Here is a 26,076-nt window from a genome sequence, read left to right as displayed (position 1 = left end):
ACTTGGAACAGTTTACTTCCATTTTCCATTTTCATTCTTATTGAAGTTATTATAAATTTTATTTTTTATATATTATAAACCCAGAGTACATTGTGATTCATTTTTCTTTAATCACTTTTAAAATAAATTAATAAATGTGTAAATGAAACTATTTTTATTTATTTATCTATTTTGGGGTATTTTCCATTTCTTCTTACAGATTTGAGTTTCCATCTAGTATCATTTTCTTCCAGCTTGAAGTACTTATTTTATTATTTTGTATAGTACGGATGAACTGATAATAAACTAACTCAGCTTCATTTGGTTGAAAATATCTTCATTTGGCCTTAATTTTAAGAAATACAATTTTACTGTATATACAGTTCTAATTTGAAAAAGTTGTTTTCATCTTTAACACACAAAGATAGTATTCTACTGCCTTTTGTTTATTTGTTTTTTTTTAATGAGAAGCCTGTATTTAGTGTTTTATATAGAATATTATAATATTAATATTATAGTTGTTTCTCTATATGGAATTTGTTTATTTTCTCTGATGTTTCTAAATTTTTATATTTATCTTATTTTTCATTTATTTCTCTATAATGTGTCTATGGGGTGTGTGAGAGAGACAGAGAGAAAGAAAGAAAAGAAAGAGAGAGAAAAAAATGAAAGAAAGAAAAAAAGAAAGAAAGAAAAGAAAGGGAAAGGAAATCAAGAAAAAAGAAATTTCAGCAATTTCTCTATAATGTATCTAGGGTATGTGTGAGAGAGAGAGAGAAAGAAAGAAAGCAAAGAAAGAGAGAGAGAGAGAAAGAAAGAAAGAAAGAAAGAAAGAAAGAAGAAAGAAAGAAAGAAAGAAAGAAAGAAAGAAAGAAAGAAAGAGAAAAAGAAAGAAAGAAAGAAAGAAAGAAAGAAAGAAAGAAAGAAAGAAAGAAAGAAAGAAAGAAAGAAGGAAGGAAAGAAAGAAGGAAGGAAGGAAGGAAGGAAGGAAGGAAGGAAGGAAGGAAGGAAGGAAGGAAAGAAAGAGAAAGAAAGAAAGAAAAAAAAGAAAGAAAGAGAAAAAGGAAGGAAGGAAGAGAGAGAGTATGTATTCGCTTATGGGTTACTAAGACTTTTACTTCCTATATTTGTAGGTTAATTTTTACAAAAAAAATCAAATTTGTAAAATTTGGCCATCTCCTTAATTATTTTTTGCCTCAGTATCTTTCTCCTTTTTGGTGTGTCCAATGCACACATATTGTTTAATATTGTCCCTCAGGTCACAAGGTGCTCTCATTATTTTCAAGGTTTATTTTCTTTTTGTACCTCAACATGGGGGATAATTCCTATTGCCCTGTCTTCAAGCTCACTGTTCTTTTTTTCTTGCATTTTGCAATCTATTAAGCCCATTTACTGATTTTTTTAAACAAATATTTTAGGTATTGTGTTTTCAGTTCTTAAATTTCCATTTTTTAGTAAGATTCATTTTTTCATTCATATACATCTTTTAAAAAATCATTAAATATCTTTATAATAGCTGTATTGAAATCATTATTTGCTAATTTAAAACTCTTCGGATCTGTTTCTATTAACCACTTCCTCTCCCCAAGCTGTTTTTATATTTTCCTGATTCTTTCCAATTATTTCCCTAGTTACTGATTGTATACTAGACATTTTCCAATAGTTTTCTCAATTATTGATCATATGCTAGACATTTAGAATAGTACATTATTCAGAGTCAGCATTCTGCTATTTTTCAGGTGTTGAATCTCATGTTTTTTAGTAGACAGTTCAATTACTGGAAGATCAGCTTAATTTTTTTGAGACTGGTTTTTATTATTTGTTAGGTTGAGCCTACTTTAGTCTTTAATCTAGGGCTAGAATGGACTTAATCCTAATATGCATCATTTTGGTTTCTTTATTAAATGTAAAGGATGGTCTGTGAGCTTTCTCTATTCTTATTGGTCAGAATTTCTATGTCTTCCAGCATTGTGTGGCTTCTCAAATCACATTTATTTTATATCTCCCTGAAGTAGTTCTCTTGTAAGCCCTGGAAAGTTTCCACCTGCTCACGAGTAGTTTAGCACTCAACTAAATATTTAAGAAGACCCCAATACAGATTTGTGTAGCTCTCGTCCTGTGGTATGATGCTCTGAAGATGCCAGCTGCCTCAGCATCACTGAACTCTAAATTCTGCCTTTTAAAAAATATCTCAGCAGGAGCTGCATTCTCTTCTTATATTCTACCTTCCCAAGTCATGTGGGAGGACCCAGGTATAGAAAGTGACTCCAGGCTGAAAGCCACTTTAATCCCAAGGCTTACCTCAAATCCTCTCTGTTTAATTTATGAAAACAGTTGCTTTGTATCTTTCTCTCATCATAGTTCTGTCAGTCAGGGGGATTGGTCTTGCACTAGGTATTCTTCACAGTAGAAGTAGAAGCACTAATCTATTTTAGAACATATACGGTTACGTATTTCATTCTGGGGTCTTTAGATTTGGAAGCATTTTTTGGTTGACATCAAGAAGATTTTTTTTTCAATTTTTATTTTTTACAAATATCACAGGCATATTTTCATGAGTTCCATTGAGTCTGAACTTCCTCACTGTGATTACTTTTGGTCAGTTTTAAAGAAGGAATAATTAAGTCAACTAAATGATAAAATGTGGCATTGGGAAACGGAGGTTAATCTGATTCTAACACAAGTTTCACCACATTGAAGGCTGTTCTCCATCTGTTTTCACAGTCCAGAATAAAACTGCACCATGCTGAATATTAATAATTGTATTTGAGTGGGTGAAACAGAGGAAAATGTTGCTTGTTTTATGAGTGTTATTAGCTTAAATAGAAACTGAAATATAAAACAATTAGAATTCACTGGGGTTAATTTAAAAACACAAACCTCTGATATTTCAAGGCAGTTACCATGATTATTATTTGTTGGTTTTGACCTCTTTTTGTTTGAATATATTTAAAATGTCAAGGCATCTTTTTCATATTAAAAACCTAAGTATAAATATGCTAGCCTCTTATTTGTGGCACACTTGTTGAACACACAGTTTTACATTTTCAAGTAAGACAGAAAAAGAAGCTTCATCTAGTTAAGATGACAGTAGTCTAGTATGACAATGGATTGTCAACATATGTGTCATGAAGACTATGAGAATCTTCTGTCATCTTCAGTTCTTAAGGCAACTTTTTATACCAGAAACTATGCAAAGTCAATTCAGTCCTTATAATCTACTTATTTCACACACATTGTTATCAGTGTATAGCATTAGAAATATAGTGATAAACAAGAAAGATGGGTTCTTTGCTTTTTCCAGCTCTTGCAAATCATTGAGAGGAAGAAGAGCTAAACACATGAGTGAGCAGGATAGTAGCTAGTGTTAAGTGTGATAACATAAAAGGTAATGTGATAGAGAGTGAGGGAAACAGGGCTTCATCACATAGAGTGGTCAGAGAAGGACTTTTTGAGGTGACACTTAAGTGAAAGCCTAAAGGATGATATAATTTAGTAATGTGAAGAACTTAGGAAACAGTTTTTCAGGCAGAGGGAATATCAAATAAAAAGGCCTTGAGATGAGAGCAGGACCTGCACATTTGAAGTTTAAAAAGGGGTTTGATGTTCCTGGCTTGAAGTGAAAGAGAAAAACAGTAATAAACATTGAAATTAGAGAGTAGGAAAGTAGCAAGATTACTCGAAAGAAAACTGATCACACTCATTGCCCTAGTATGGGATAGCCCAAGCTGATTCCTCCTCCCGAAAAATGACTCTACCATCTGCCAAGTTGATCAACTCAAAATTTTGGACTCTCTATTGGCTTAAACTTGACTTTAATTTCTTAATGGACTTACTATAAAATTCTAATTAATCATCAAGTTATGTCTTCTCAACTGCCAAAATATGTCTCTCAAATCTAGCCACCTCTATTAATATCCACTGCTATCATCTTAGTTCTAGCCATCATGATCTCTTGCCTAAACTGTTACATTCACCTCCTTGCTGTGCTGCTTGCTTCTACTGTCACATCCACTCCAATCCATTCTGCAACTTGTGGTCAAAGGGATCATTCAAGATTCTTCTGCTCACGTAATTCCCTTGTTCAAAACCTTCACATTAATTTTCACTCTTGGAGTAAAGTCTGTTATCATGTTATATATCTTTTCTCTCTCACACACACATACAGAGAGAGAGAGAGAGAGAGAGAGAGAGAGACAGACTTTTTTAGTCTGATGCCTTTGGCATGTTATTAATGAGCATAATCAGCTGTGACATGCATTTTGCCCCTAACAAGTACAAATGCCACTAATTCCCTAATAGTTCTTCTCGGGATTTTGGTTCTATTCAAAGAATTATCGTTTTACAAAGTACTCCTTAGTCACTAATTTTGTGCTATTAAAACAAGACTTATTTCTTTACTGCTCTTTTTAAAACCTGCCTTAATTAAATGTTGCTTTTCCCTGTTGACTAAAACAACTTTCTACCTCCTGGAAGGAAGGCTGAGAGATGGTCTATCACTGCTATGTGCTGATATACATCTGATCACTCTCTGCTTTGTTATTTTGAACTGAATAATTTTGAAACTTTTTACTTTTCCTTAAGACCACAGGAAACAAATCGTTAAAAGCACACAGAATTACTTATTTACGTCCTAAACATTAATTAACCATCCGATAAGCATGACATTAGGAAATGAAATGAGTTATGTAGGAAGGAAGGCTCACTCTTTGAAGATGTCATGCTTCAAGAATGATTGAGGAAATCATAAACAGCAGGCAAAATTCACTTACAAGACCTAGGTCACTTACAGTAGGGGAGTCTGTTTCTGTGAAAGTCTGGCAATATGTTTTAAACACTCCTTTGGTGGCTCTTGAAGATTACTTCCATTTTCTTCAGAATCAGGTTTCACATACTCCCACCCAGTAGCTGGAAAATCAATCTGAAAGAAAAAAAAAGATTTGATATGTGTTGAAAGTGTCTCAAAATACATTATTGATTTAATACTCCTATCTTAGATTTATAGAAACTAAAGAATGGAACAACTTCTATTTTTTCTGTGTTATTTATAATTTTAAAATAATTTCTAAAATAATTATTAGAGGTTGGAATTAGGATCTAAATATACAAGGTATTTAGCCAATTATTTATACAAATAATTGTATAAATAATTATAGATGGGTCACCTGTAATGTTGTCTGAGGGAAAATAAGAGAAATAATAATATACAATCTCTCCATAAAGATTAATATGTTACATTTTTGGTTAATGCTGACATTATATCCTTTTTACATTTCAGTGTTAAAATGTCTCCTTATGAAATGATGAAATTTAACATTGGTAATAATGCTATTTTCAAGTAACCTGCTTGAGAAAATAGAATTAATCTATATTGATCTCTAGTTCATGAAATCTGCAAGTCTGGGAATCATTTTGTACACATGAGTGAGCTCTTCTTTGATAAAGAACTGTTGTGTTAGGAAAAAGTCAAATAGAATATTTCTGCTTTGGTTCTGTAGTTCAGATTTATAGACAGTTCCAGAATCCGGCCTCCTTTTTTTCCTGGCTCAATCTACTTACCATTAAACCACGTTTCAGTGATTCAGAATCTGATTCTAGTAAATAAAATTACAGTTAACAAAAAGGCAGTTCCAGACTATGTAAATAAGCAGGATATTTTAGGGCTCCATAGGTTTGCTTAAGGTTATCACACATACTGTTTTTTTTTTTTTTCATTTTAATATTAGAAATCCCACAGACATTATTTTTTTCTGCTGAATTATGTTGGGTTGGAATCTCAGAGAAAATTGAGGAACCTTACAAAGCAGATGGTATGAGTTTCAGTTTGAAATACAGTTTAATATATTTGAGCGCTTATTTATTTGAAAAAGTTTTAGTAATTTCATTCTATAACCTCTAGCATTTGTTATAATTTTTGTGTTTGATATAATCTGCATTACAGTGTATCAATTACTCCAACATGATAAAAGAAACAAGTACGAGATCAGCTTAACTGAAACATTACAGCAAAGTTTGCCTCATGACAAAAATTGATCTTGAAAGATGAACTTTGGTACCTTAGAGGGAAGGGCATCCAGTACGAGCAAGTTACATGCTACTCTTTATATGGACAAATATTTTTAAATAGCTCTTAATGAGTTAGTACAATGTTATGTTGATACTAAGTAAATGGCATGGTGGATGAGAAAACTGAGAAGAGTAGATGAGCATACAAAATAATTCCTGTGTACAAACCTGTAATAAACTATTTGTATATATTTCACGTAGGAAACAATTTTTACTTCTGATACGTGAGTGAGATCTTTTATCAAATTGCATTTTTTCATGAATTATGAGGCTAAATAGCTACTGATTCTTGAGTTGCTATAGAAAGTAATGGAATTTTTCCTAGTTGCCTTTTGTACTCTTTATAAGAGAAAACTTCCCCAAAACTATGCTTTAATGCATTTGCTTTAGAACACTTTTAGGCACCATACATTATGGAAGATATAAGTAATATCTATTATTTTCTGATAACTTAAAGTCTAATTGAGGAGAAAAGGCACACACATTAACAATTAAAATAGAGGATAATAAATACATAGCACCCCAAAGCTGTGCTTCATTGTTGTGCTTTCAGTACTGACAAACATTCGACTCTGTTCTTTCTCCTTCTATGGCTGTGGCTAACCAAGCCTGGCCTTGGTCTCAAATTTCTTTTTAAAGGAATGCTCCAGGAGATGTACTCAAATGTCAGCATTGCATGCGTCATGACATCTATTTTTCACATTCCTGGCTAAGCCTTGAGGATATACTCCTGATTTTAACAACAACAACAACAACAACAACAACAACAATATGGGTTTTTTGGGGGAATAGAGGAAGATATTCAAAGCTGGTAATGCTCCCTTCTAATTCACACCTCCTTACACATTTGGATATCAACTTCTTGTGTTCTAATGATTCATCTCGCTTCATTTCTTCTGCTCATCCTTTGTCATTCACACTAGGCCACCGTGATTTCTATTATGGCTTCATGACTTGGCACTGCTTAAGGGAGCTGTTGTGAATGTCCCCAGTGTCCATGCCCCACAACCATAGCCATAAGGTGCCCCTGGGCCAATTTTGGGTTCCCATGATTCTGTCAGATTATCCAAGAACTTCCACTTTGACTGTGTGTGGTTTGGTATTATAAGACACACGTGCTGGGCGTGATGTCTCATGCCTGTAATCCCAGGACTTTGGGAGACTGAAGCAGACAGATCACTTGAGGTGAGCAGTTCGAGACCAGCCTGGCCAACATGGTGAAACCCTGTGTCTATTAAAAATATAAAAATTAGCCACGTAAGGTGGCATACGCCTGTAATTCCAGCTACTTGGGAGGCTGAGGCACGAGACAGAATTGCTTGAACCATGGAGCTGGAGGTTGCAGTGAGCTGAGATCGCGTGCCACTGCACTCCAGCTGGGGTGATGGAGCGAGACACTGTCTCACAAAAAAGAAAAGAAAAGATATACGCATGTTAGACCCTTAGTTCTATTGCAGTTCAGAGGAAGGAAGGATAACTGCTAACTGGATGGCAATTGTGGTAAGTCTGAAAAAAGGAATTGTAAAAGAGGGATCCATATGGTGGTTTTGGAGTGAGAAAAAAAAGGATCTCTGTTACATTAGAAATCAAAATATAACGTGTTCTAAAACCTCTGTATCAATGATAAGACTGGTGCTTCTTCCTAACACTGACGATAATGGAAGATAAGCATGTACTAAAATGTTAGATAAAGTAAAACATTTTGAATGAGTAAGATCTGTGGTTTAAGGAGACGTCTCACTTAGCTAAAAGGAAGAGCTAAACATTTTGGTATTCAGGTTCAGATAAGTGGACCAAAGGGCTAAATTGAGACATACCTGTGGGCGGTGTTTTTGTAGTCATCAGAAATATGGATACATATCATTAATTTAACAAATAAATTATTCCAACTACTGTGTTAGATGCTTGTGATATAATACCTTCAATGCCATCAGAGATCACTCAGTCAGTGGAAAGGAATATGATGTGGTAAATATGTTGATAAAAATGCTATTGGGTATTACGTGAACATAGAAGAAGGGCACTTATCTCTGCTTGGCCTGAGAAGAGTGGAGGGGGTAAGGAAGAGATTTCTAGAGGGTCCATGGATGGAAAAAGATGAATCTCATTTACACAGAGTCAGAGGACGGGTGGACAGTGGAGGGTGAAGGGGAGAGGGCACATTATAGACAGGGAACAGTATTCATAAATTTACGTAAGTTGAAAGCAGGACAGTGTATGTCAGAAATGACAACATTTTCAAAGTTGTTGAAGCTTAAAGTGTCAAACAGGGACTGGCAAGAGAAGCAATGGAAGAGGGGTCATGCTACAGAGGTTGGCCTTAATCCTCTGGGTAGCACTGAGTTATTGAAGAGTCTAAGCAGGGAACTGGCAGGTTCAGACTTAAGTTTTAGAAGGATCACCCTTGTGACTCCATAAATTTTAGATTAGAGAATGACAAAACTAAAGCCAAGGAAACCAGAAGATGAGGTGAGGAATTGAGAGGATAGGCAATAAAAATATAGAAGATAAATTGGCAGGATGTAGTATGGACTGGATATGAGTAGAGAGAAAGAAGGAAGGAGGCAAGAAAAACAGGTAGGTGTGTGGGGGGCATGAACAGACATAAAGAATTCAGAGGGTGAAAGTAATTTTGGAGAGGAAGTGGGCTCCGTTTGGGGCATGTTTCATTTGAAGCTGCCAATAGAATATCCAGGTGGGAGTTTCAGCAAGTATGCGGCTATATTTGTCTGAATCTTGAGGTGTGAAGAAGTCTGAACTAGAGATACAGACTCAGAAGTACACTTAGATAGATATTGAGACAAGAACCTTAGAAATGTAGGAGACCCAGTAATTCCATGGCTCAGTATGTATTCAAGAAAGATGAAAACATGTTCACACAAAAACGTGCCCATAGGCATTAATAACAGCAATATTCTTAATAGCTAAATAGTGGAAAGAATCCAAATGTACATTCACTGATAAATTAATAAATAAAAGATGGTATATTCATATGTACATATTATAATAATGTAATACTATTGTATAAAAATGTATATGTAATATAGAAAAAGGAATGAATCCCAATCGGGGCTACCACCTGGATGCCCTTTAAAATATTATGCTAAGTGACAGAAGCTGGCCACAAATAAGATCACAGATTGTATGATTCCATTTACATGAAATGCCCCAAATAGTCAAATTGATAGACACAGGAAGAAGATTAGTGGTTGCTTAGGATTGGGGGAATAGGAGGTGAGAGCTAAGGGGTATGGGATTTCTTTTTTGATGTGATGAAAATGATCTGAAATTGACTGCGGTGATAGTTGCATGTATCTGTGAAAATACTAAAAACTACTGAACTGTACACTTTAAATGGGAGGATAGTATGGTATGTGAATTATATCTCAAGAAAGCTGTTGTTTTTTTTTTTTTTTAAAGAAAATAAATGAATGAGAGCATCCAGGGAGAATATGTGCACTGTGCAGGGCAGCGGGCTGCAGACTGAACCTTTGAGAATTGTCCTTGGTGAGAGCCTGGGAAGGAGACAAAGGATGACCAGAGAGCAGTGGAAGGAGATAACCGAGGGCAGTAACACCAAAGCCAGAGGAGGAGGGGGTTCAGTTCTGTGGAAGGAGGAGGGAGAAAGTTCAATCTCTGAAGAAGAGGAGGGAGTTCAGTTATGGGGAAGAGACAGACAGTGCCAAGAAGAGCAGAGGGAGGGCTAGCCTGATGAGGACTGAAAACCACCACTGGATTTGGCACCTAGGAATCAGCAGGTACCTAACCACAGTTAAGAGTGGTGGCAAGCCAGAATACAGTGATTTTAGATACAAATGGGGAGGTGAGGAAGTAGAGAAACATAGATCCCGGCACTTTGAGAGGCCAAGATGAGGTGGATTACCTGACGTCAGGAGTTCCAAACCAACCTGGCCAACATGGTGAAATACCATCTCTACTAAGTTACAAAACTTAGCTGGGCATGGTGGCGTGCACCTGTAATCCCAGCTACTCGGGAGGCTGAGGCAGGAGAATTGTTTGAGCCCAGGAGGAGGAGGTTTCAGTGAGCCGAGTTCGTGCCACTGCACTCCAGCCTGGGCGACAGAGTGAGACTTTGTCTCCAAAAAATAATAATAATAAAGAAACATAGACTAGAACAAGAACTGCATGAATTCCTATGAAACAGCTCTGCATTTAGTGCTTGAATATGTGACAGAGCTGTTCCACTACATTGCATTCAGGGAGAGGCAGGAAGTTGAGGGAGATCCAGGCTAAGTGAGTCAAGCAATAACTTATGTGTCATCTGCCTCCATTTCTGAACTAAAATCTATTTTACTCTGTCCACTGCTTCCAGTTGGTACCTCAATCAACCATAGGACCTGAAAAAAGTATTGCCTGAAAGCGATCACATCTGTGTCATATCACATCCCTTTTCATACCGGAGTGGCTGCAGCATGGCGGTAACCACTGTCTAATCAGGACAGTCAGAAAAGTGAAGTCAGGTAGGCTTAGTATAATCTTTTCATTATGCAGAGGATAAAATAGGTTAGGTGACTTATTCAAGGTCATAAAGTTTTCTGTAAAAGAAAGACTGGAATCCAGATTTTCTAACTCTCAGTCAAATGTCTTTCCCTGAGACTCATACTAACTCCTTAATGAAACACTGGATGCAGAACTTGGTTGTAATTTCATCATCTCATAATCCTTAGGTTGAAAGATTGTGCTCTAAATTTAGCTGACTATTCAATTAAACTGATAGTCTTAAAGGTTTTGTCTTTACTACCTTAATAACTCTTATTTTATATATTGCATCACCAATTAAAATCACGCTGAGAGGCTTTTAATGTATCTACGCAATTTGAAATTATTTTGTAAAAATGGGATAGTTTAACTTTTGCATACTGTGGAATGATTTACATGCCCCTCTTCCACTTATTTTTAAGATGAATTATGTTATGGATCCAGATCTTTACCTGGAAATCTGTGCCACTATTGAATATTTGAAGTTTTCCTTCAGATTCCACTTGCCAAAATCTGTGTTCATAAAGGAACTATTCACCTCATCCTGAGAAGTATCAAGGATAGTCTCATCTGATAGATTTTCTTTTCCTTCTTCTACCACCATCACTCTTCTCTGCCCCATAGAACCTTAAAATCATGAATTTATATCCACAAAACTCTGACAATGGTCATACTTGAAAATTTTCATTAAGCTGAGGTGGTTTGGACCTGTCAAGAAATAGTTAGATAGAAAATACATTTGTCCTCCTAAAGAAAGATCACTTATATCTACACTTAGGCTCCCCATAGGTCTATATAAAATGCAAGGTATCTCAAACTGAGTTCATCTTATTACCCTGTTGAAGACTGTCTATCCTTTCTCTGTGTTCATTCTTAAAACTAAAGATATTACTATGAACTCAGGAACTCAATTTTCTGTCTGTGTTTCCCTATATATTTCCTGCATATAGTTGCACCCCTTTCTGTTTAAAAAAAGTTTCTAAAATCTACCATTTAATTGTTTTTTTTTCCTTAGTTTTTGGCCCTATGATCCTTAACTTAGATCATTAAAATATTCTTCTAATATTTTAGTCCAGGCTGGGTGCAGTGGCTCATGTCTGTAATCCCACCGGTTTGGCATGCTGAGGCAGGAGGATTGCCTGAGGTCAGGAGTTCAAGACCAGAATGAGCAACATAGTGAGACTCCCATCTCTGCAAAAATAAATAAATAAGAAAAAAATAACAGGGCGTGGTGGCATGCACTTGTGGTTCCAGCTACTTGAAAGGCTAAGATGACAGAATAATTGGAACCCAGGATGTGGAGGCTGCAGTGAGCTATGGTTATTCCACTGCACTCCAGCCTGGGTGACAGAGTGAGTCCCTGTGTCAACAAAACACAGCAAAACAAAAACAACAACAATAACAACAAAAAAAACAAGAAAAAAAAAAAAAACCAGTAACATACACACAAAAACCCAAAGCAAAACAAAAGCAAGTGTTCACATATCCAATCTTCTTGTTTTTTAAGGCATTTTCTACAACATTGCTAGAACTACTTTTTATGACTTACTGCCGAGATAACCATGTCCAAACTTGGTACACAATCTAGTATGTGTAGTCTTCTCTACCTATGGTAGAGAAGGTTTTTCACTTTTTTTACCACTGTTTTCCACTTTTTTACCACTGTTCCTCACATAATTTATTCTTTAATCTTAACAAACTTGCCATATTTTGAAACTGCCAACTCTTTTCTGAATCTGTGTGTTTACACTGTGCTTTCCTTTATGACTGGATAATCCTTCCCACTGAAACTCGTTAGTGTGAATTTACTCATTCTATAAAGGGCATTCAAATGTCATGTCCTCTGGGTGTCTGTCTGTCCCCAGACTTTTTACATTTCTTTACTTTCCCTCAGAAATATTCATTGCTATTCTCGCTGTCTTAGTGTCCCTACAATGGCTATCCTGTCTGTCACATTACATCAGTGTGAGTTGTGAAAGTCGGTCTCTCCAGCTGGATTTCGCATTCCTTGAATTCCTGGCTTAGTATTACGTATTCGCTCCTTTTTGTAAGAGTGTTTACCATAATATTTGGAGCATAGTAGTCATATATGAAACATGAATCAAATGTGATTGAACTGAACCTCTAGCATTTTGCTTTTTTTCTCTATTAGTAGAATATGTTTACCGGGTTTGTGATGAGTCTCTCCTCTTTATTCATGGATATACTTATCTTTTTGTTCTTTTAAAACAGAACAAGTGCTAATTGGTAAGATATCATGTGTGGAGTGTGTATGATGTTGTGCCAAGACCTAATCTGAATAAGCATTCTTTTTTAACACGTCCACAGATTAGAAGTGGATCTTTAGGTGTCATCTGGTCGAATCTTCCTCCGCAAGAATGTGATGCCATATTTTTATTAGTATTAATTTTTCCTTTCCATGTTAAATATTTTTCTGTGCATCTTTCTCCACTCTATGTCCCAAACCCCTCACCACAAGCCTGGAAACTTAAGAGCTGGGAGACTCTACTAACTTCTTCTAGAGCAGTGATGTCAGCTGAGGAAATCCTTTTCTCAAAGCACATTTGACAATATCTGGAGACACTCTTTGATTGCCAGAACTGAGAAAGTCCCTTAGGCATCCCTAGTGGAAAGAAGGCATCCCTAGTGGAAAGAAGCTAGGGATGGTGCTAAACATCCTGAAATACACAGAACAGCCTCCACAACAAAGAATTTTCTTGTCCAAAATGTCAATACTGGTAAGGCTGAAAATCTCTGTTCTAGAGGATGCTGCCCAGAGAATATTTTCTAATTTTTCCTATACAGATGAAAAGTTCATATTCCATGCATTTCTCTATATGAGACTGTGCATGCCTCACATTTCCAACCAATCTGATGAACTACAATCAGGAACCCATAAGGAGCTGTCAGCACTAAGGACGAAAGCCTGAAGTAATTTACCACCTTTCTTTTATGATCACAAATAACACAGGGTAGAGAGACTTTAAGAAAAAGAAAGGATAATTAGTTTGCAGGTTTTTTTCCTGCTACTCAGTTAATTGCTAGTCATTTTAGAAACATATAACAGAAGAGATTTTAAAGAAATATGACACGAAGCAGAGGCAGGTGTGAGTAGGATACCAAGTTAATAATACATACCAATGACTGTTTTTAGACAATAGAAAGAAAATGAATGCCCATAGTGAGTATACTAATGGTAACACTCCATAGTTCTCCAACATGACCTTGTTGGATGAAGCATGGTTTGAAACTGCCATTATACAAGCTGGGAGAAAAGTGCTTTGAGAGTACTGTACATAAAATAAAAGCAGTAGAGGTTTCACAAATCCCAGAAGGCTGGAGGTAGAGAAGACTATTAATATGTGTGATCCTGGAAGAAATTGTTTCTATAATTGACAGCAAACTACTTATCAACCAATACTTGCCATGTGTACTTTAATCTTGTAGCCTGGCACTTACCTGCAGGGTCACTGGGGATGGCTGACTTACATCCCACACTCCTGGTGCTATCATTTCTACGGGAGGCTCACTCTGTAATGTCATGCTGAATAGCATAGACCCGAGAATGGATTTTCTGCAAAAGACAACACATACAGACAGACAGGAGTCACTTCATGAGGGAAGTTATAATTATCTGTAAATGTTTTCTTTTGGAATACAAACATAATCCGCTCTTAGAGGGGCTTTATTCGGTTGCTAGAAAAGAAATGAGATAGTCCACCAGCCCAGACACTGATTAACAGTTCATTTCAAATATACCACATGCTTGGCTATTTTCATAAATGCCTACATTTATTTTCCACATGAGAAAATTATTTACCCACAGTGGTTTCTAATGGGTAGCATTTATTTTTAATTGCCATCAATGGTGATTATAAGGTGGGACTAAGAATTTCAGATTTATATTATTGGAGTTACAACTGCCTTAAATCAATACAGATGTCAACTCTTCAGAACATATTTTGCTCCACGGAGTGACTAAATCCCCTGGGAATCTTTAAAGATATAAGTTCTAAATTTATAGAAAAAAAGATTTAAATTAGCATAGCATATGCTCTGCCGAATAAAAATAGTTGCAGGGCTTCACGGAGGAAACGCTTCCTTATGCATAAATAGAAAGATTATTCATATTCTAAATGTTTAAAAATCAGTGGTAAATTACCATAGTAAATGAGAGTGCATACAGGGAAGGCTTTAAACAGGGAAGAGTTCGTGGTTGGTTTTAACAGCTTCAGTAACATCCAAATCCACAGATCCTTATGTGAATTAAAAAAGAAGTTGTACCTGGCTGTGTATATGAATCAGAATATCAGTAAAATGTTCCAATGATCATGGAAAACAGTCTTGGATTTTAATATGCCAAATTGAAAGTGCAAAACTGAAAGTCAACAAAATTAAATTTAAGTTTATAAAGAACTTTAATGCCTCAAGTGAGCTTTTCTAAAAGCAATATACAATTCCATCTTGCCGTTTAACAGATCTTATGCAAAACATGAGGAAGAAATTCAACAAATAAAGCTTTCTTTAGACCTTTAGCTTTCTGAAGACTGCTTCTTTTATTATTTTCTCTATTTAAAGATATTGTCAGCACATATCTGCCTAGAGGAGTATAATGTGCTTTATTAAAATGTGGGCAGATGTTTTAGATGACTTAAGAATATTCTTCTAGCAGGATGAATTTTGAGTCTTCTTTGTTTCTTTGTTCCATCCCTCCCTTACCTGAAGAAAATCTGTCTTGGTATAACAGTATCGGGGGTCCAGTATTAGTAAGCTATGGATTAGTTTAATAGAGGTAAAGATTAAAAAATTATTATTGTAGTTTTCACCTTTGCCTTTCAGAGCATATGACCTTCACTCCAAATGGCCAAATCCCCAACTGCCTGGGAAAAGTTTTGCATTAGTGTTAGGCAGAATGCAAGAGGAGGAAGAAGCTTGTCCAACATGAAACTTGGAGGTCATATTGTTCTCCACAGCATTTACAGAAAATGTTTCTGTGCATGGGAAAGAGTCAACAGAGGTGAGGAAGGAGGAGGATGTGCCATATTGGATAGGAGAACATGACAAAAGAAAAGCCCATCACTTCCTTGGAGTTTGGGAGGATGAGAAGTAGAGGCAGAGAAAGAAGGAGTCAAGTAAGCATGGCGGACACAGGTGTCCCAGTTTGCCTCTCCTCTGCTTTGGCAAGCAGGTGGGGAGAAGTGTGAGATCAGTGAGCAAAACATAATGCTGAAGGCAGAGGAGCTCCTCTTCTCACTCCCTGTTTCAGATCCTGGAAGGCAATCACCTCTTGAGTGGTTCTGCACTGCTTGTGGCATGGCCATTAAACTTGGTGTCCGTAATTAACAAGCAGGAGGAACTCGTGAATTTAGCTTTTCTGGGCCTTCTTTGCTTTCTGTGTAGTTGAGATGGGATCTGGAAATATCTAAAGATTTTCAAGAGGGAGAGTTTCCAGAGTTTCCCTGGTGGGAATAAGGGCTTCTGTAATAAGGGCATCTGATAGGACCATCCAACCTGGGGCCAACTGGGAGTCGCTGGCAAACCTCAGGAGGGTCTATGGTGCCTGTGAGAGCCTGAGTCACCCAGGGCTTTCCAGGAAACCCTGGCCAAGCTGGGGGAGCCCCAGTCATGAGCTGGAGACTTCAGCTGTAACAAGCATCCATCAGCTTAAAAAGGGGCTTTCATTTGGATATCAGAAGTCACCAGGGCAAAGGATCTGTTTTTATGTTTTTTTTGTTTTCTCCTTTTCTTATATATCCTTTCCCCCTCTTAGGAAGAGAGACAGGGTATAAGAAATTTATCTGAGTGACCCAGCATTTTTTAAAAGAGACTGCATATTTCTAAAAGGACTAGTTAAAGTTACTGAACTAATACTTTATCATAGATGAAACTTTATTTCTTCTCATTAGTTACAGGGTGGGAGCTCATGAGGAAGAGTGTGATACATGAGTTGCATTATTTATTCACACCTAAGTTGTGGAATGTGTTATATTTGCATCCTTACTATATTTTTATGTCTTGGCTATGCTATACTCCAAAAATCTGAGTGATCTAAGCTGGTCTGGACAGAGGATGAGGGTTCTCAAGAATTTGATGGTAATTTCTGTGCCTGGATGGAGTCTTGGATGTATTAACAGTCACCATGGCTTTAACCCTGAGGCACATGTGGCAGAGTGAAGTCAGAACATTTGACATAGGTGTGTGTATGGGGCAATGTATCAACAAATGCATGTCTGTTATCCCAGCTACTTGGGAGGCTGAGGCAGGAGAATTGCTTGATCCTGGGAGGCGGAGGTTGTGGTGAGCCGAGATCGTGCCATTGCAGTCCAGCCTTGGCAACAAGAGTGAAATTCCATCTCAAAAAGGCTAATACAATATTCATCTTAAAGCCATATATATATATATATATAAAATATTTATAACTTAAAGTCATATATATATAAATATATAATATTTAACTTAAAGTCATTCAGGGGGAAAAGGAAATAAATGTTTGGCACTATTTTGGAGGTTCTTCATGTGTTTAATATTAGTTAATTTACTTTTTGATAACAAAATTTGCCTGAAAATATTTTTGGATTTTAGCTAATTAGTTAATTTACTTTTTGACAATAAAGTTTGCCTAAAAATATGTTTGTATATTGCAAGCAGAATGGAGGAAATACATTTCCAGGGACTTCTTTAAATAGAGAATATAAGGAAGATGAGGAAAATGAGATGTGAAATTGAAATGTGAAAAGATACATCTAAGTGTGTTGTTAGTTTTCAGAAAGAAGATGAAAATGAAAACTTTTATGACTGGGCAAATGGGGACCACTGGCCGCTTTTTAAAGTATTACTCCTATGAAAACATTTATTATGTTAGTTAAATTAAACATTTCGAAGGCAGGAGACACAAAAAGAGAGTTTCATATAATGGAAAGAACATTTTCCATTCCTGTGTCAGGACATCTGGAGCCTGTCTTTATTACCTTCCCTTTATTACCTTTTTTGAGCTTTCTGGACAAAATCAATGGTCTTCAGAGTTTACATAGAGCTTTGAGGTTCTGCTGGTAGTTGAGGGTGAACTTCAGAAAGATGGGATGATACCAGTTAGGCTAGGCTATAGGTTTGTAAATTCTTCTAAAAAACACATCCATGGAATCACTCTTATACTTTGAGACTTTTTAATATGATGCCATTAGAAGAAGGACTACACTGCTAAACATAGTATTTCAAAATATTTGTTCTGAAGTATCCTTAAGAATATTTTCAGTTTAAATGTATCATAGAAATTCATTGACTAGAAAAGCCAACACAAAATTTGTGACACCAGGAGAACAGATGGGCTGGTTTACCCTCTTTGGGCCCCATTTCCTCAAACAGTAAGGTAAGGTGTTTAAATAAAACAAATATCAATTTTAGCCGTAGTATTCTATGTGCCCACTGCTGGCATCCTGGAGCCAAAGAATCTGTAGCTGGCAGGACCAAAAGACCTGATGTTATAAAATTCTTTGGGCAGCTGACTTTATTATGTCTAATAGGTTTCATGTGCAAGAGTAGAGCCCAGGCTAGACTGAGCTGGAACCCTGTTGTGTTAGGCTCTTCTTGTGTCACTAAAAAGAAATTCCTGAGATTGAATAATTTAAAAAGAAAAGCCTGATTCTGCAGGCTTTACAGGAAGCAAGGTGCTGGCATCTGTTCAGCTTTTGGGGAGGCCTTAGGAAGCTCCCAGTCGTGGTGGAAGGCAAAGAGTGAGCAGGTGTCTCACATGGTGAGAGCAGGAGCAAGCTTTGAAGATGTGCCACACAATGCCAAACAGCCACATCTCGCAGGTACCCACTCACTATCTCAAGGACAGCCACAAGCCATGAAGGACCCACCTCCATTATCCAAACCTCTCTCACCATGTCCTACCTCCAACACTGGAAACTACAATTCAACACAAGATTTGGAGGAAACAACATCCAAACTATATTATTCTGCCCCTGGTTCCTCAAATCTCATGTCCTTCTCACATTCCAAAATAAAATCATGCCTTCTCAATAGTCACCCAAAGTCTTAACTCATTTTAGCATTAACTAAAATGTCTGAAGTCCAAGTTCAAAGTCTCATCTGGAAATCAGTTCTTTCCACTTATGAGTCCATAAAATCAAAACAAGTTACTTACTTCCAAGATAAAATGGGGGTACAGAAATTGGGTAAACATTCTCATTCCAAAAGGGAGAAATTGGCCAAAAGAAAGGAGTTACAGGTCCCATGGAAGTCTGAAACCCAGCAGGGCAGTCATCAAATCTTAATGCTCCAAAATAACCCTTGACTCCATATCCTGCATCCCAAGCACATTGATACAATGGTGGGCTCCCAAGACCTTGGTCAGCTCTGCCCCTGTGGCTTTTCTATGCTGAGTTTGTAAGCTGCTGATGGCTCTACCATTTCAGAGTCTGGAGAACAGTGGCCCACTTCCCACATCTCCACTATGCAGTGCCCCAGTAAGGACTCTGTGAGGAATCCAACCCCGTATTTCTCCTCTGTACTTTTTTATTAGAGGTTCTCTGTGAGGGATCTGCCCCTGTAGCAGGCTTTTTCCTGGGCACCCAGGCTTTCCAATATATTCTTTGGAATCTAGCTGGAGGTTGCCAAGCTTCGTTCACTCTTGTACTCTTTGTGCTTGCAGTCTTAACACGTTGTGGAAGCTGCCAAGGACTATAGCTTGCACCTTACAAAGTGGTGGCCCAAGCGGTACCTGGGCCCCTTTGATTTGAGGCTGGAGCCAGAGCAACCTGGGTGTGGGGAGCAGTGTTCTGATGCTGCACAAGGCAGCAAGGTCCTGGGCCTAGTCCCAGAAACCATTCTTTCCTCCTAGGCCTCAGGTCTTGTGATGGGAGGTACTGCCTGGAATATCTCTGAAATGCCTTCAAGACATTTTTCACATTTTCTTGGCTATTAGCACCTGGCTATTTTTCAGTCACACAAATATGTCTAACAAGTGGTTGCTCCAAGTCCATTTCAACTTCTCTCCTGATAATGTTTTTTCTTTCTCTGCCACATGGTCAAGCAGCAAATTTTCCAAACTTTTACACTCTACTTCCCTTTTAAATACAAATTCCAATTTTAAGTCATTTCTTCATTCCTGAATCTGAGATGAGGCTGTTAGAAGCAGCCAGGCCACCTCTTGGATGGTTTACTGCTTAGAAATTTATCTTGTCAGATACCCTAAATCATCATTCTTAAGTTCAAACTTCCACAGATTCTTAGGGCATGAACACAATCCAACCAAATTCTTTGCTAAGGCATAACAAGAGTGACCTTTGCTTCAGCTCCCAATAAGTTCCTTATTGCCATCTGAGACCTTGTCAGCCTTCACAGAGTCTATATCACTCACTATCAGCATTTTGGCCACAAGTATTTAACTAGTCTCTCAGAAATCCCAAACTTTATCTCATCTTCATGTCTTCTGAGTGCTCCAAACTCTTTCAACCTCTGCCTGTTACCCAGTTCTAACACCAGAACCACAGATATCTTTATAGCAATACCCTACTCTGGTACCAATTTTCTGGGTTAGGCCATTCTTGCATTGCTGTAAGGAAATGCCTGAGACTGGGCAATTTAAAAGAAGAGAGGTTTAATTGGCTCACAGTTCTCTAGGCTTTACAGGAAGCATGGTGCTGGCATCTGCTGGGCTTCTGGGGAGGCCTCCAGAAGCTTATAATCATGGCAGAAGGCAAAAGAGGAGCAGGTGTCTCACATGGTAAGAGCAGATGGGAGGAGGTGCCGAATACTTCCAAACAACGAGACCTTGTGATTACCTAGTCAATATCTCGAGGACAGGACCAAGTCATGAGATCTGCTCCTATGACCAAAACACCTACCACCAGCACCCACCTCCAACGCTGAGGACCATAATTCAATATGAGATTTAGAGGGGACAATATCTAAATTATATCCCTCTTGTAGGGTAGTGAAGTGTTTACAGAGTGTTCATGGATTAAGGCATGGCACCTAAGAGCAGGAAGGGAGGTGGCTTAAGGTAGTTAAAGCTCAGACCTGCATTCTAGTTCTTGTTCTATTCTAAGTAGTCTGGTGACCAACTGCCGGTTTTTAAACCTTCCTTCATCATAGAGTTCTTTATCTGTAAATGACATATTTGGACTAACTGACGGTCTCCTGGATAGGAGAGAAAAACAATAAGAAATTCTCATTCACAGTTTTTGTTGTTGTTGTTATGATTTTGAAGATAGAGCTGAAACGATTTGATACAGTAGAGTCAGGGTTGGCTACTCAGGAAATTTTCTAATTAATCTAATTGTTTTGAGGTTAAGATTTATTTTAGACCTTTTTTGAACTTATGAAAAACATCCTAATTTTCCAAGGTTTTAAACTCACCTTGGGAGCTTTGAAAATACTGGTGCTCAGGCCAGGCACAGACCAATTAAATTAGAATCTTTGGGCATGCTTGGGCTTTGGGTTTATTTTTAAATATCCTCAGAAAATTCTATTGTTTAATTGGGTTGAGAATCTCTGCTGAAGTAGCTTACCACAGTTTAAAAATGCTAAGTAACTATGATACTATTAATTTTGAACTTGAATAGGGGAGGAAGCTCATGGAAATTGCTGAGGTTAGGATAACGCTTTCTCACTACATTGTGGCGACATTACAAATGTAGGTGCAGTGGAAGCCTTTTCTGCAAAACACAGGATTATAAAACTTCTGTGGGCCAAATTTACCTTTGGATTTGAGACTTTTAAAAATAGAATTGAAGACAAGTTTGCATGCTTGAAACTGAAGAGGTTTATTTTTATTTTCAGACTTTGTTGATGCAGCCCTAACTGATTTATCTGAGTTTAATCACCATTGGTTTTTCTGAAACCCACTTCTGGAAACCACAAAGAGATAGGAAACCTTTAATTCTGCGTATTTTCAGTTGATATATGTGTTGGAAAAAATAATGACGTAAGCACTCATTATAGTTCCACATGGCTAGCTATGGGCAATTTGAACTGTAATAAAAGACAGATTCAATACCAAATGTTTATGAGCAGGGATTACCCCATCAAAGGAAATGAAATTAAGTCACCAATTTGCTGTGATCTGGAAATATCTGCATCAAATAAATTGGGTTAATATCTTTGTAACTTGAAGCAATGAGCAAAGTGGAGTCTTCGCAGTCTCCCAGTTGCCCCATGTGACATATTTCTGGTTTCTTAAAAATATCTGTATTTCCTTAAATTGTCTACCACAGGAGAAAAGCAGATTTTCTGATTTTCAGGAGAAACAGGGCATTTTTCAAAAATGTTTAGAAATCCTTATTGAGTAATTGTTGAAGTGAGTTGTGTTTTTTGATGTCTTGTTATCTACAATTTTGACATATCCCCTTAAACCAAATGCCACCTAGGATCAGTCCCAGATGCCATCTCTCACAAATGCTCATCTTCTATGACCACTCGCCTATAACGTGCTTACCAATGGTAAGTGACATATGACAAAACAACATAGAGGTGGTATTTTTACTATCATAACCATCTGGAAAAATGCCTTGAAGATTAGTTTTAAAGACAAAAATATTCCTAAGTATGTTTAGTGTTTATTGATTGCTGTGTGCAAGTAGTGTGTTACATGATGTGAGAGTAAAATGGACTTAACCTTTTTTCTTTTTTTCAGTGACTAGCTAGAAATATTCTACAAAAAATGGTAGATATTACAAATACTGCAGGTGAAACTTTAAGGAAACTCACTCAAGAGAAGGAAGGACACTTGTATAGCTGTTCCTAGTGAGAAAGAAAATAAAGTTCTTAGCATACAAATCATACCTTTGAGATGTCTAACAGCAGTAGGTATTGCTTTTAGGGATAAACTGTTTCTTATAGACCTTGAAATCTTATTTCATTCTTTATCTCCTCTATAGGGACTGTTTTTTTCCCTCAATTCAATTTAGTAAACAAACCTGTACTGATTGCCTATTTATATGAGGTGCTACGTTAGATGATAGATATGACAAAGATAAATACATTCCCTGTCCTCAAGGAACAATGGTATAGAAATGGGCTAAAGCATGAGAACAAACAACAGAGACACACACACACACACACACACACACACACACACACACAGAGCTTACATCAGAATTAATCCAACGAAGAAGATTTGAAACATCTATTATGGTTGCTGATAATAATTTTTTATATTGATTAGGTCTGGGAAATAAAAATTAATAACTTAAAAAAATTTGTATCACCATATCTTTCTAAAACAGCAGAGGGAAAAACATATGTTATAAAAATATTAACATTACAATATATGTGCTGATTTTTTGAAAGTCCCAAATTTTATCATTTGATTCTGAAGCAAGACTAGCCATGTGAAAAATGGTTGATTTTTTAAAAAATTTTTTCCTTAATACCATAGAACATCATGTAATTGATTTTATCAAGTATTCCGAATATTAATATTTTCCAAGACTTATGGTTAAATGAACACTTCATTTTGCAATGATCGTTAGTTCTGAGAGAATATCTGAACTTATAATTGACCTAGTTTTCTGAAAAATATCACCTTAAAGTTACTAAATATTTCCTCTTGACAAGAAAAGGTCAGTAAGTCAGTTACCTTGTATAATTTTACTTTAGCCAGAATTCCATGAATTACATTCTTTCTAAATGACAGTGTTAATCCAAATCATTTTGAATTACTAATTCCAAAGAAATCAGTTGGTCAGAAAAGAAAAAGTAATTGAGACTGGTCATGCCTATACCTTTTCATTATAAATGACCCCGCTGACAAGTTCAGCATGAGTCCTGTTTTGAAAGCCATTTCTACAATTTTACTTTTCAGTTCTGCTTTCAGCAGTCATGATTTATATTGAACTATGTCCATTTTAGAATAAAATGTCTTGATTTCCTCATTATGCCATATACTCCCAAATATTTACTTCTAAGAATGTGTTATTGAAATGATAGGCTTATTACTCACAATTGATACACTTACTCTTTTGGAAACAGTGGAAGACAAGTCCAAGCCAGTAAATTTGCATTGTTGGTTGCACAGGCAATCCCAAATAGTTTTACAGTGAGCATGGATTCCCTTGGAAGTGACTTTATTTCAAGGGGAAAATTGATCCTAAGAACAAAAGAAAGAAGTAGCATTACCTACCCAATTGTACTGATATTTTAATGAAAATGTTCTTATACTGTACTGGTCTGGGACAAAGATATTTAACTATTTGAATTGAGGCTGCCTCTTGAAATTTTTTGTTTAATCTGTAAAAATGAAAATTCAACAGAAATATGTAGAATAGTGAGCTTTTGTTAACTGATGAAACTTATTCCTGATCATGTTGACATGTAGGTGTATTTTTAAAAGTTACAATAACTTGAACATTTATTCTTAATCTGTTGCAAGCACAGATAAAAAACAGACTTAGAAAGACACTGTGTTAGGGAGTTGGAGGAGGCAGGAAATAACTCAAAATGATTCTGAAAGATTAAGCTATAATGAGGTGGAGATTTGGAAAAGAATATTCCAGAAAGAGGAAAAAGCACAGACAGGGGCATATATGGATGAACGACTAGGTGTGTCTGATAAATGGTGAACAGTTCATTGTGGCTAGAACAAAAGATGAAGTCAAGTTGACAGGGGAAATTATGGAGGATGTAATTAGAAAGATAAGTGGTTGCCAGAATGCTTAAGAGCTCTACATGCCAGGCAAAAGAATTTGAACTTTTCCCTAAAGTCAAAAATAAATATTTGAAAGAGCCAAAGTGTAGAGAGTTTTTTGTCATTTTAAATGTGGACCATTCTGGATCATGATGAGGTCCTAGGAATTTGTGGGATGGTCACTGAAATGTAACACATATACAGTCTCTGGATATAATAAGGTCAAGACACTCTGAACTCAGATACTGGATGGATTATAGATACTAGCAAATTAAATTGGCTAAGGATAGACACAAGGTTTTTGATGGTGAGAAAAACTCGAGTTTGGGTTGAAGGCATCAATATATATAAGGAAGTGTCCAGAAGGTCATAAATACTACTATAAGACTGGGTGGGGTATACATAGGTGGCATGATTGTTTGAGAAGGGGCTTTTGACAGAAAGTTGAGATTGTGATCTGACATCACTAATAGGGGCAGGGAGACATGGACCTTTCATTCTTTTCTGGAGTCATCTGAATTGTATAGAATTATATGATCAGGAAATGAAAGAAATTTTTTTCTTTCAATTTTCTCAGGAGATCAAGAGATGAAAGAAATGTTTTTTCCTAGGAGCGGAGATGGGGAGATATGTTTACTAGTAGGTGAGAATGCTAAAGAGGAATGAGAAAATTGGAATAAACTTTGGCAGACAAGGCCAGAGTCATGGGAGATAAATCACTGATGAATGGGAAGGATACAGAGACTTGAAGAGTGACTGAGCAGCTTTATGGGATGATACCTGATGGCCATGAGGTGTGAGGGAAATACACAGAATCTACTGGCCTTGTCATTCCTGGTTGAACTATGATGTTAAATTGTTTGAGCAGTAGGTGATTATTAGAGTACCAATGATGACCAAAGCCTATTGTCCAACTGAAAGGTGCTGACTGAGGTTCACTCAGCTGAGGCCTCAGGTAATACTAAGCATCTTCTCACACTAGGAATTGGCTTTCTAATCTGGAGACTGGGGAGCAGTTTTTACCCTGGGTTTCAAATCAAACATTGGTAACTCCTTTTTTTCAGTGCCTGTACAGCATCCAACCTTGGGGATAAGGAGAAGTTAAGTCAATGACCATAATTGAATTTGAGGAAGTACATCTCTCTCTCCTTCTCATGGTGTCCACTGAGATAATCAAATCCAGATCCAGCATGGTCATAGAGCAGTGAGCAGGATGAAAGACAGAAGAGCTATTTTAGAAGTAAAAAGCAGCCGGGCGCGGTGGCTCAAGCCTGTAATCCCAGCACTTTGGGAGGCCGAGACGGGCGGATCACGAGGTCAGGAGATCGAGACCATCCTGGCTAACAGGGTGAAACCCCGTCTCTACTAAAAAATACAAAAAGCTAGCCGGGCGAGGTGGCGGGCGCCTGTAGTCTCAGCTACTCGGGAGGCTGAGGCAGGAGAATGGTGGGAACTCGGGAGGCGGAGCTTGCAGTGAGCTGAGATCCCGCCACTGCACTCCAGCCTGGGCGACAGAGCGAGACTCCATCTCAATAAAAAAAAAAAAAAAAAGAAGAAGTAAAAAGCATAACTAATGTCTGATTGTTGGCAACCAGTGAAATAAGACAATAAAGAATTAAAGATGAATTCTAGTTTCTAGATTACAACAGATTTTTTTTTTTTAATTTTTATATTTTTATTTCCAGAATTTCTTTTTTTAGCGTTTATTTTAGGTTGGGGGTACCTATGAAGGTTTGTTACATAGGTAAACACATGCCATGGTGTTTGTTGTACATATTATTTCATCATCCAAGCATTAAACCCAGTATTCAATAGTTATCTTTTCTTCTCCTCTCCCTCTCCCGACCATCCCCCCTCAAGTAGATCCCAGTGTCTGTTCTTTCCTTCTGTGTGTTCATAAG

The 26,076-nt window shown here is 37.0% G+C and overlaps 1 protein-coding gene across 6 annotated transcripts in view; it reads right to left on the bottom strand.

Moving 5' to 3' along the window:
- PIK3C2G (phosphatidylinositol-4-phosphate 3-kinase catalytic subunit type 2 gamma) overlaps positions 1–26,076 on the bottom strand; it is a 422,739-nt gene that overhangs the window by 268,085 nt on the left and 128,578 nt on the right. For all 6 annotated transcript variants that reach the window (XM_021922093.2, XM_021922095.2, XM_017945702.3 and 3 more), the window contains 3 exons: positions 23,507–23,638; positions 14,005–14,119; positions 4,770–4,900 (listed from right to left, as the gene is read on the bottom strand). In XM_021922093.2, coding sequence (XP_021777785.2) covers positions 4,770–4,900; positions 14,005–14,119; positions 23,507–23,638 — 378 coding nt within the window. The remainder of the gene's footprint in view (positions 1–4,769; positions 4,901–14,004; positions 14,120–23,506; positions 23,639–26,076) is intronic.

This window comes from Papio anubis, chromosome 9, assembly GCF_008728515.1.
Source record: "Papio anubis isolate 15944 chromosome 9, Panubis1.0, whole genome shotgun sequence".
Classification (NCBI taxonomy): Eukaryota; Metazoa; Chordata; class Mammalia; order Primates; family Cercopithecidae; genus Papio; species Papio anubis.
Note: the sequence above shows the minus strand (reverse complement) of the source record. Positions and strands in the feature narration are given on the sequence as shown.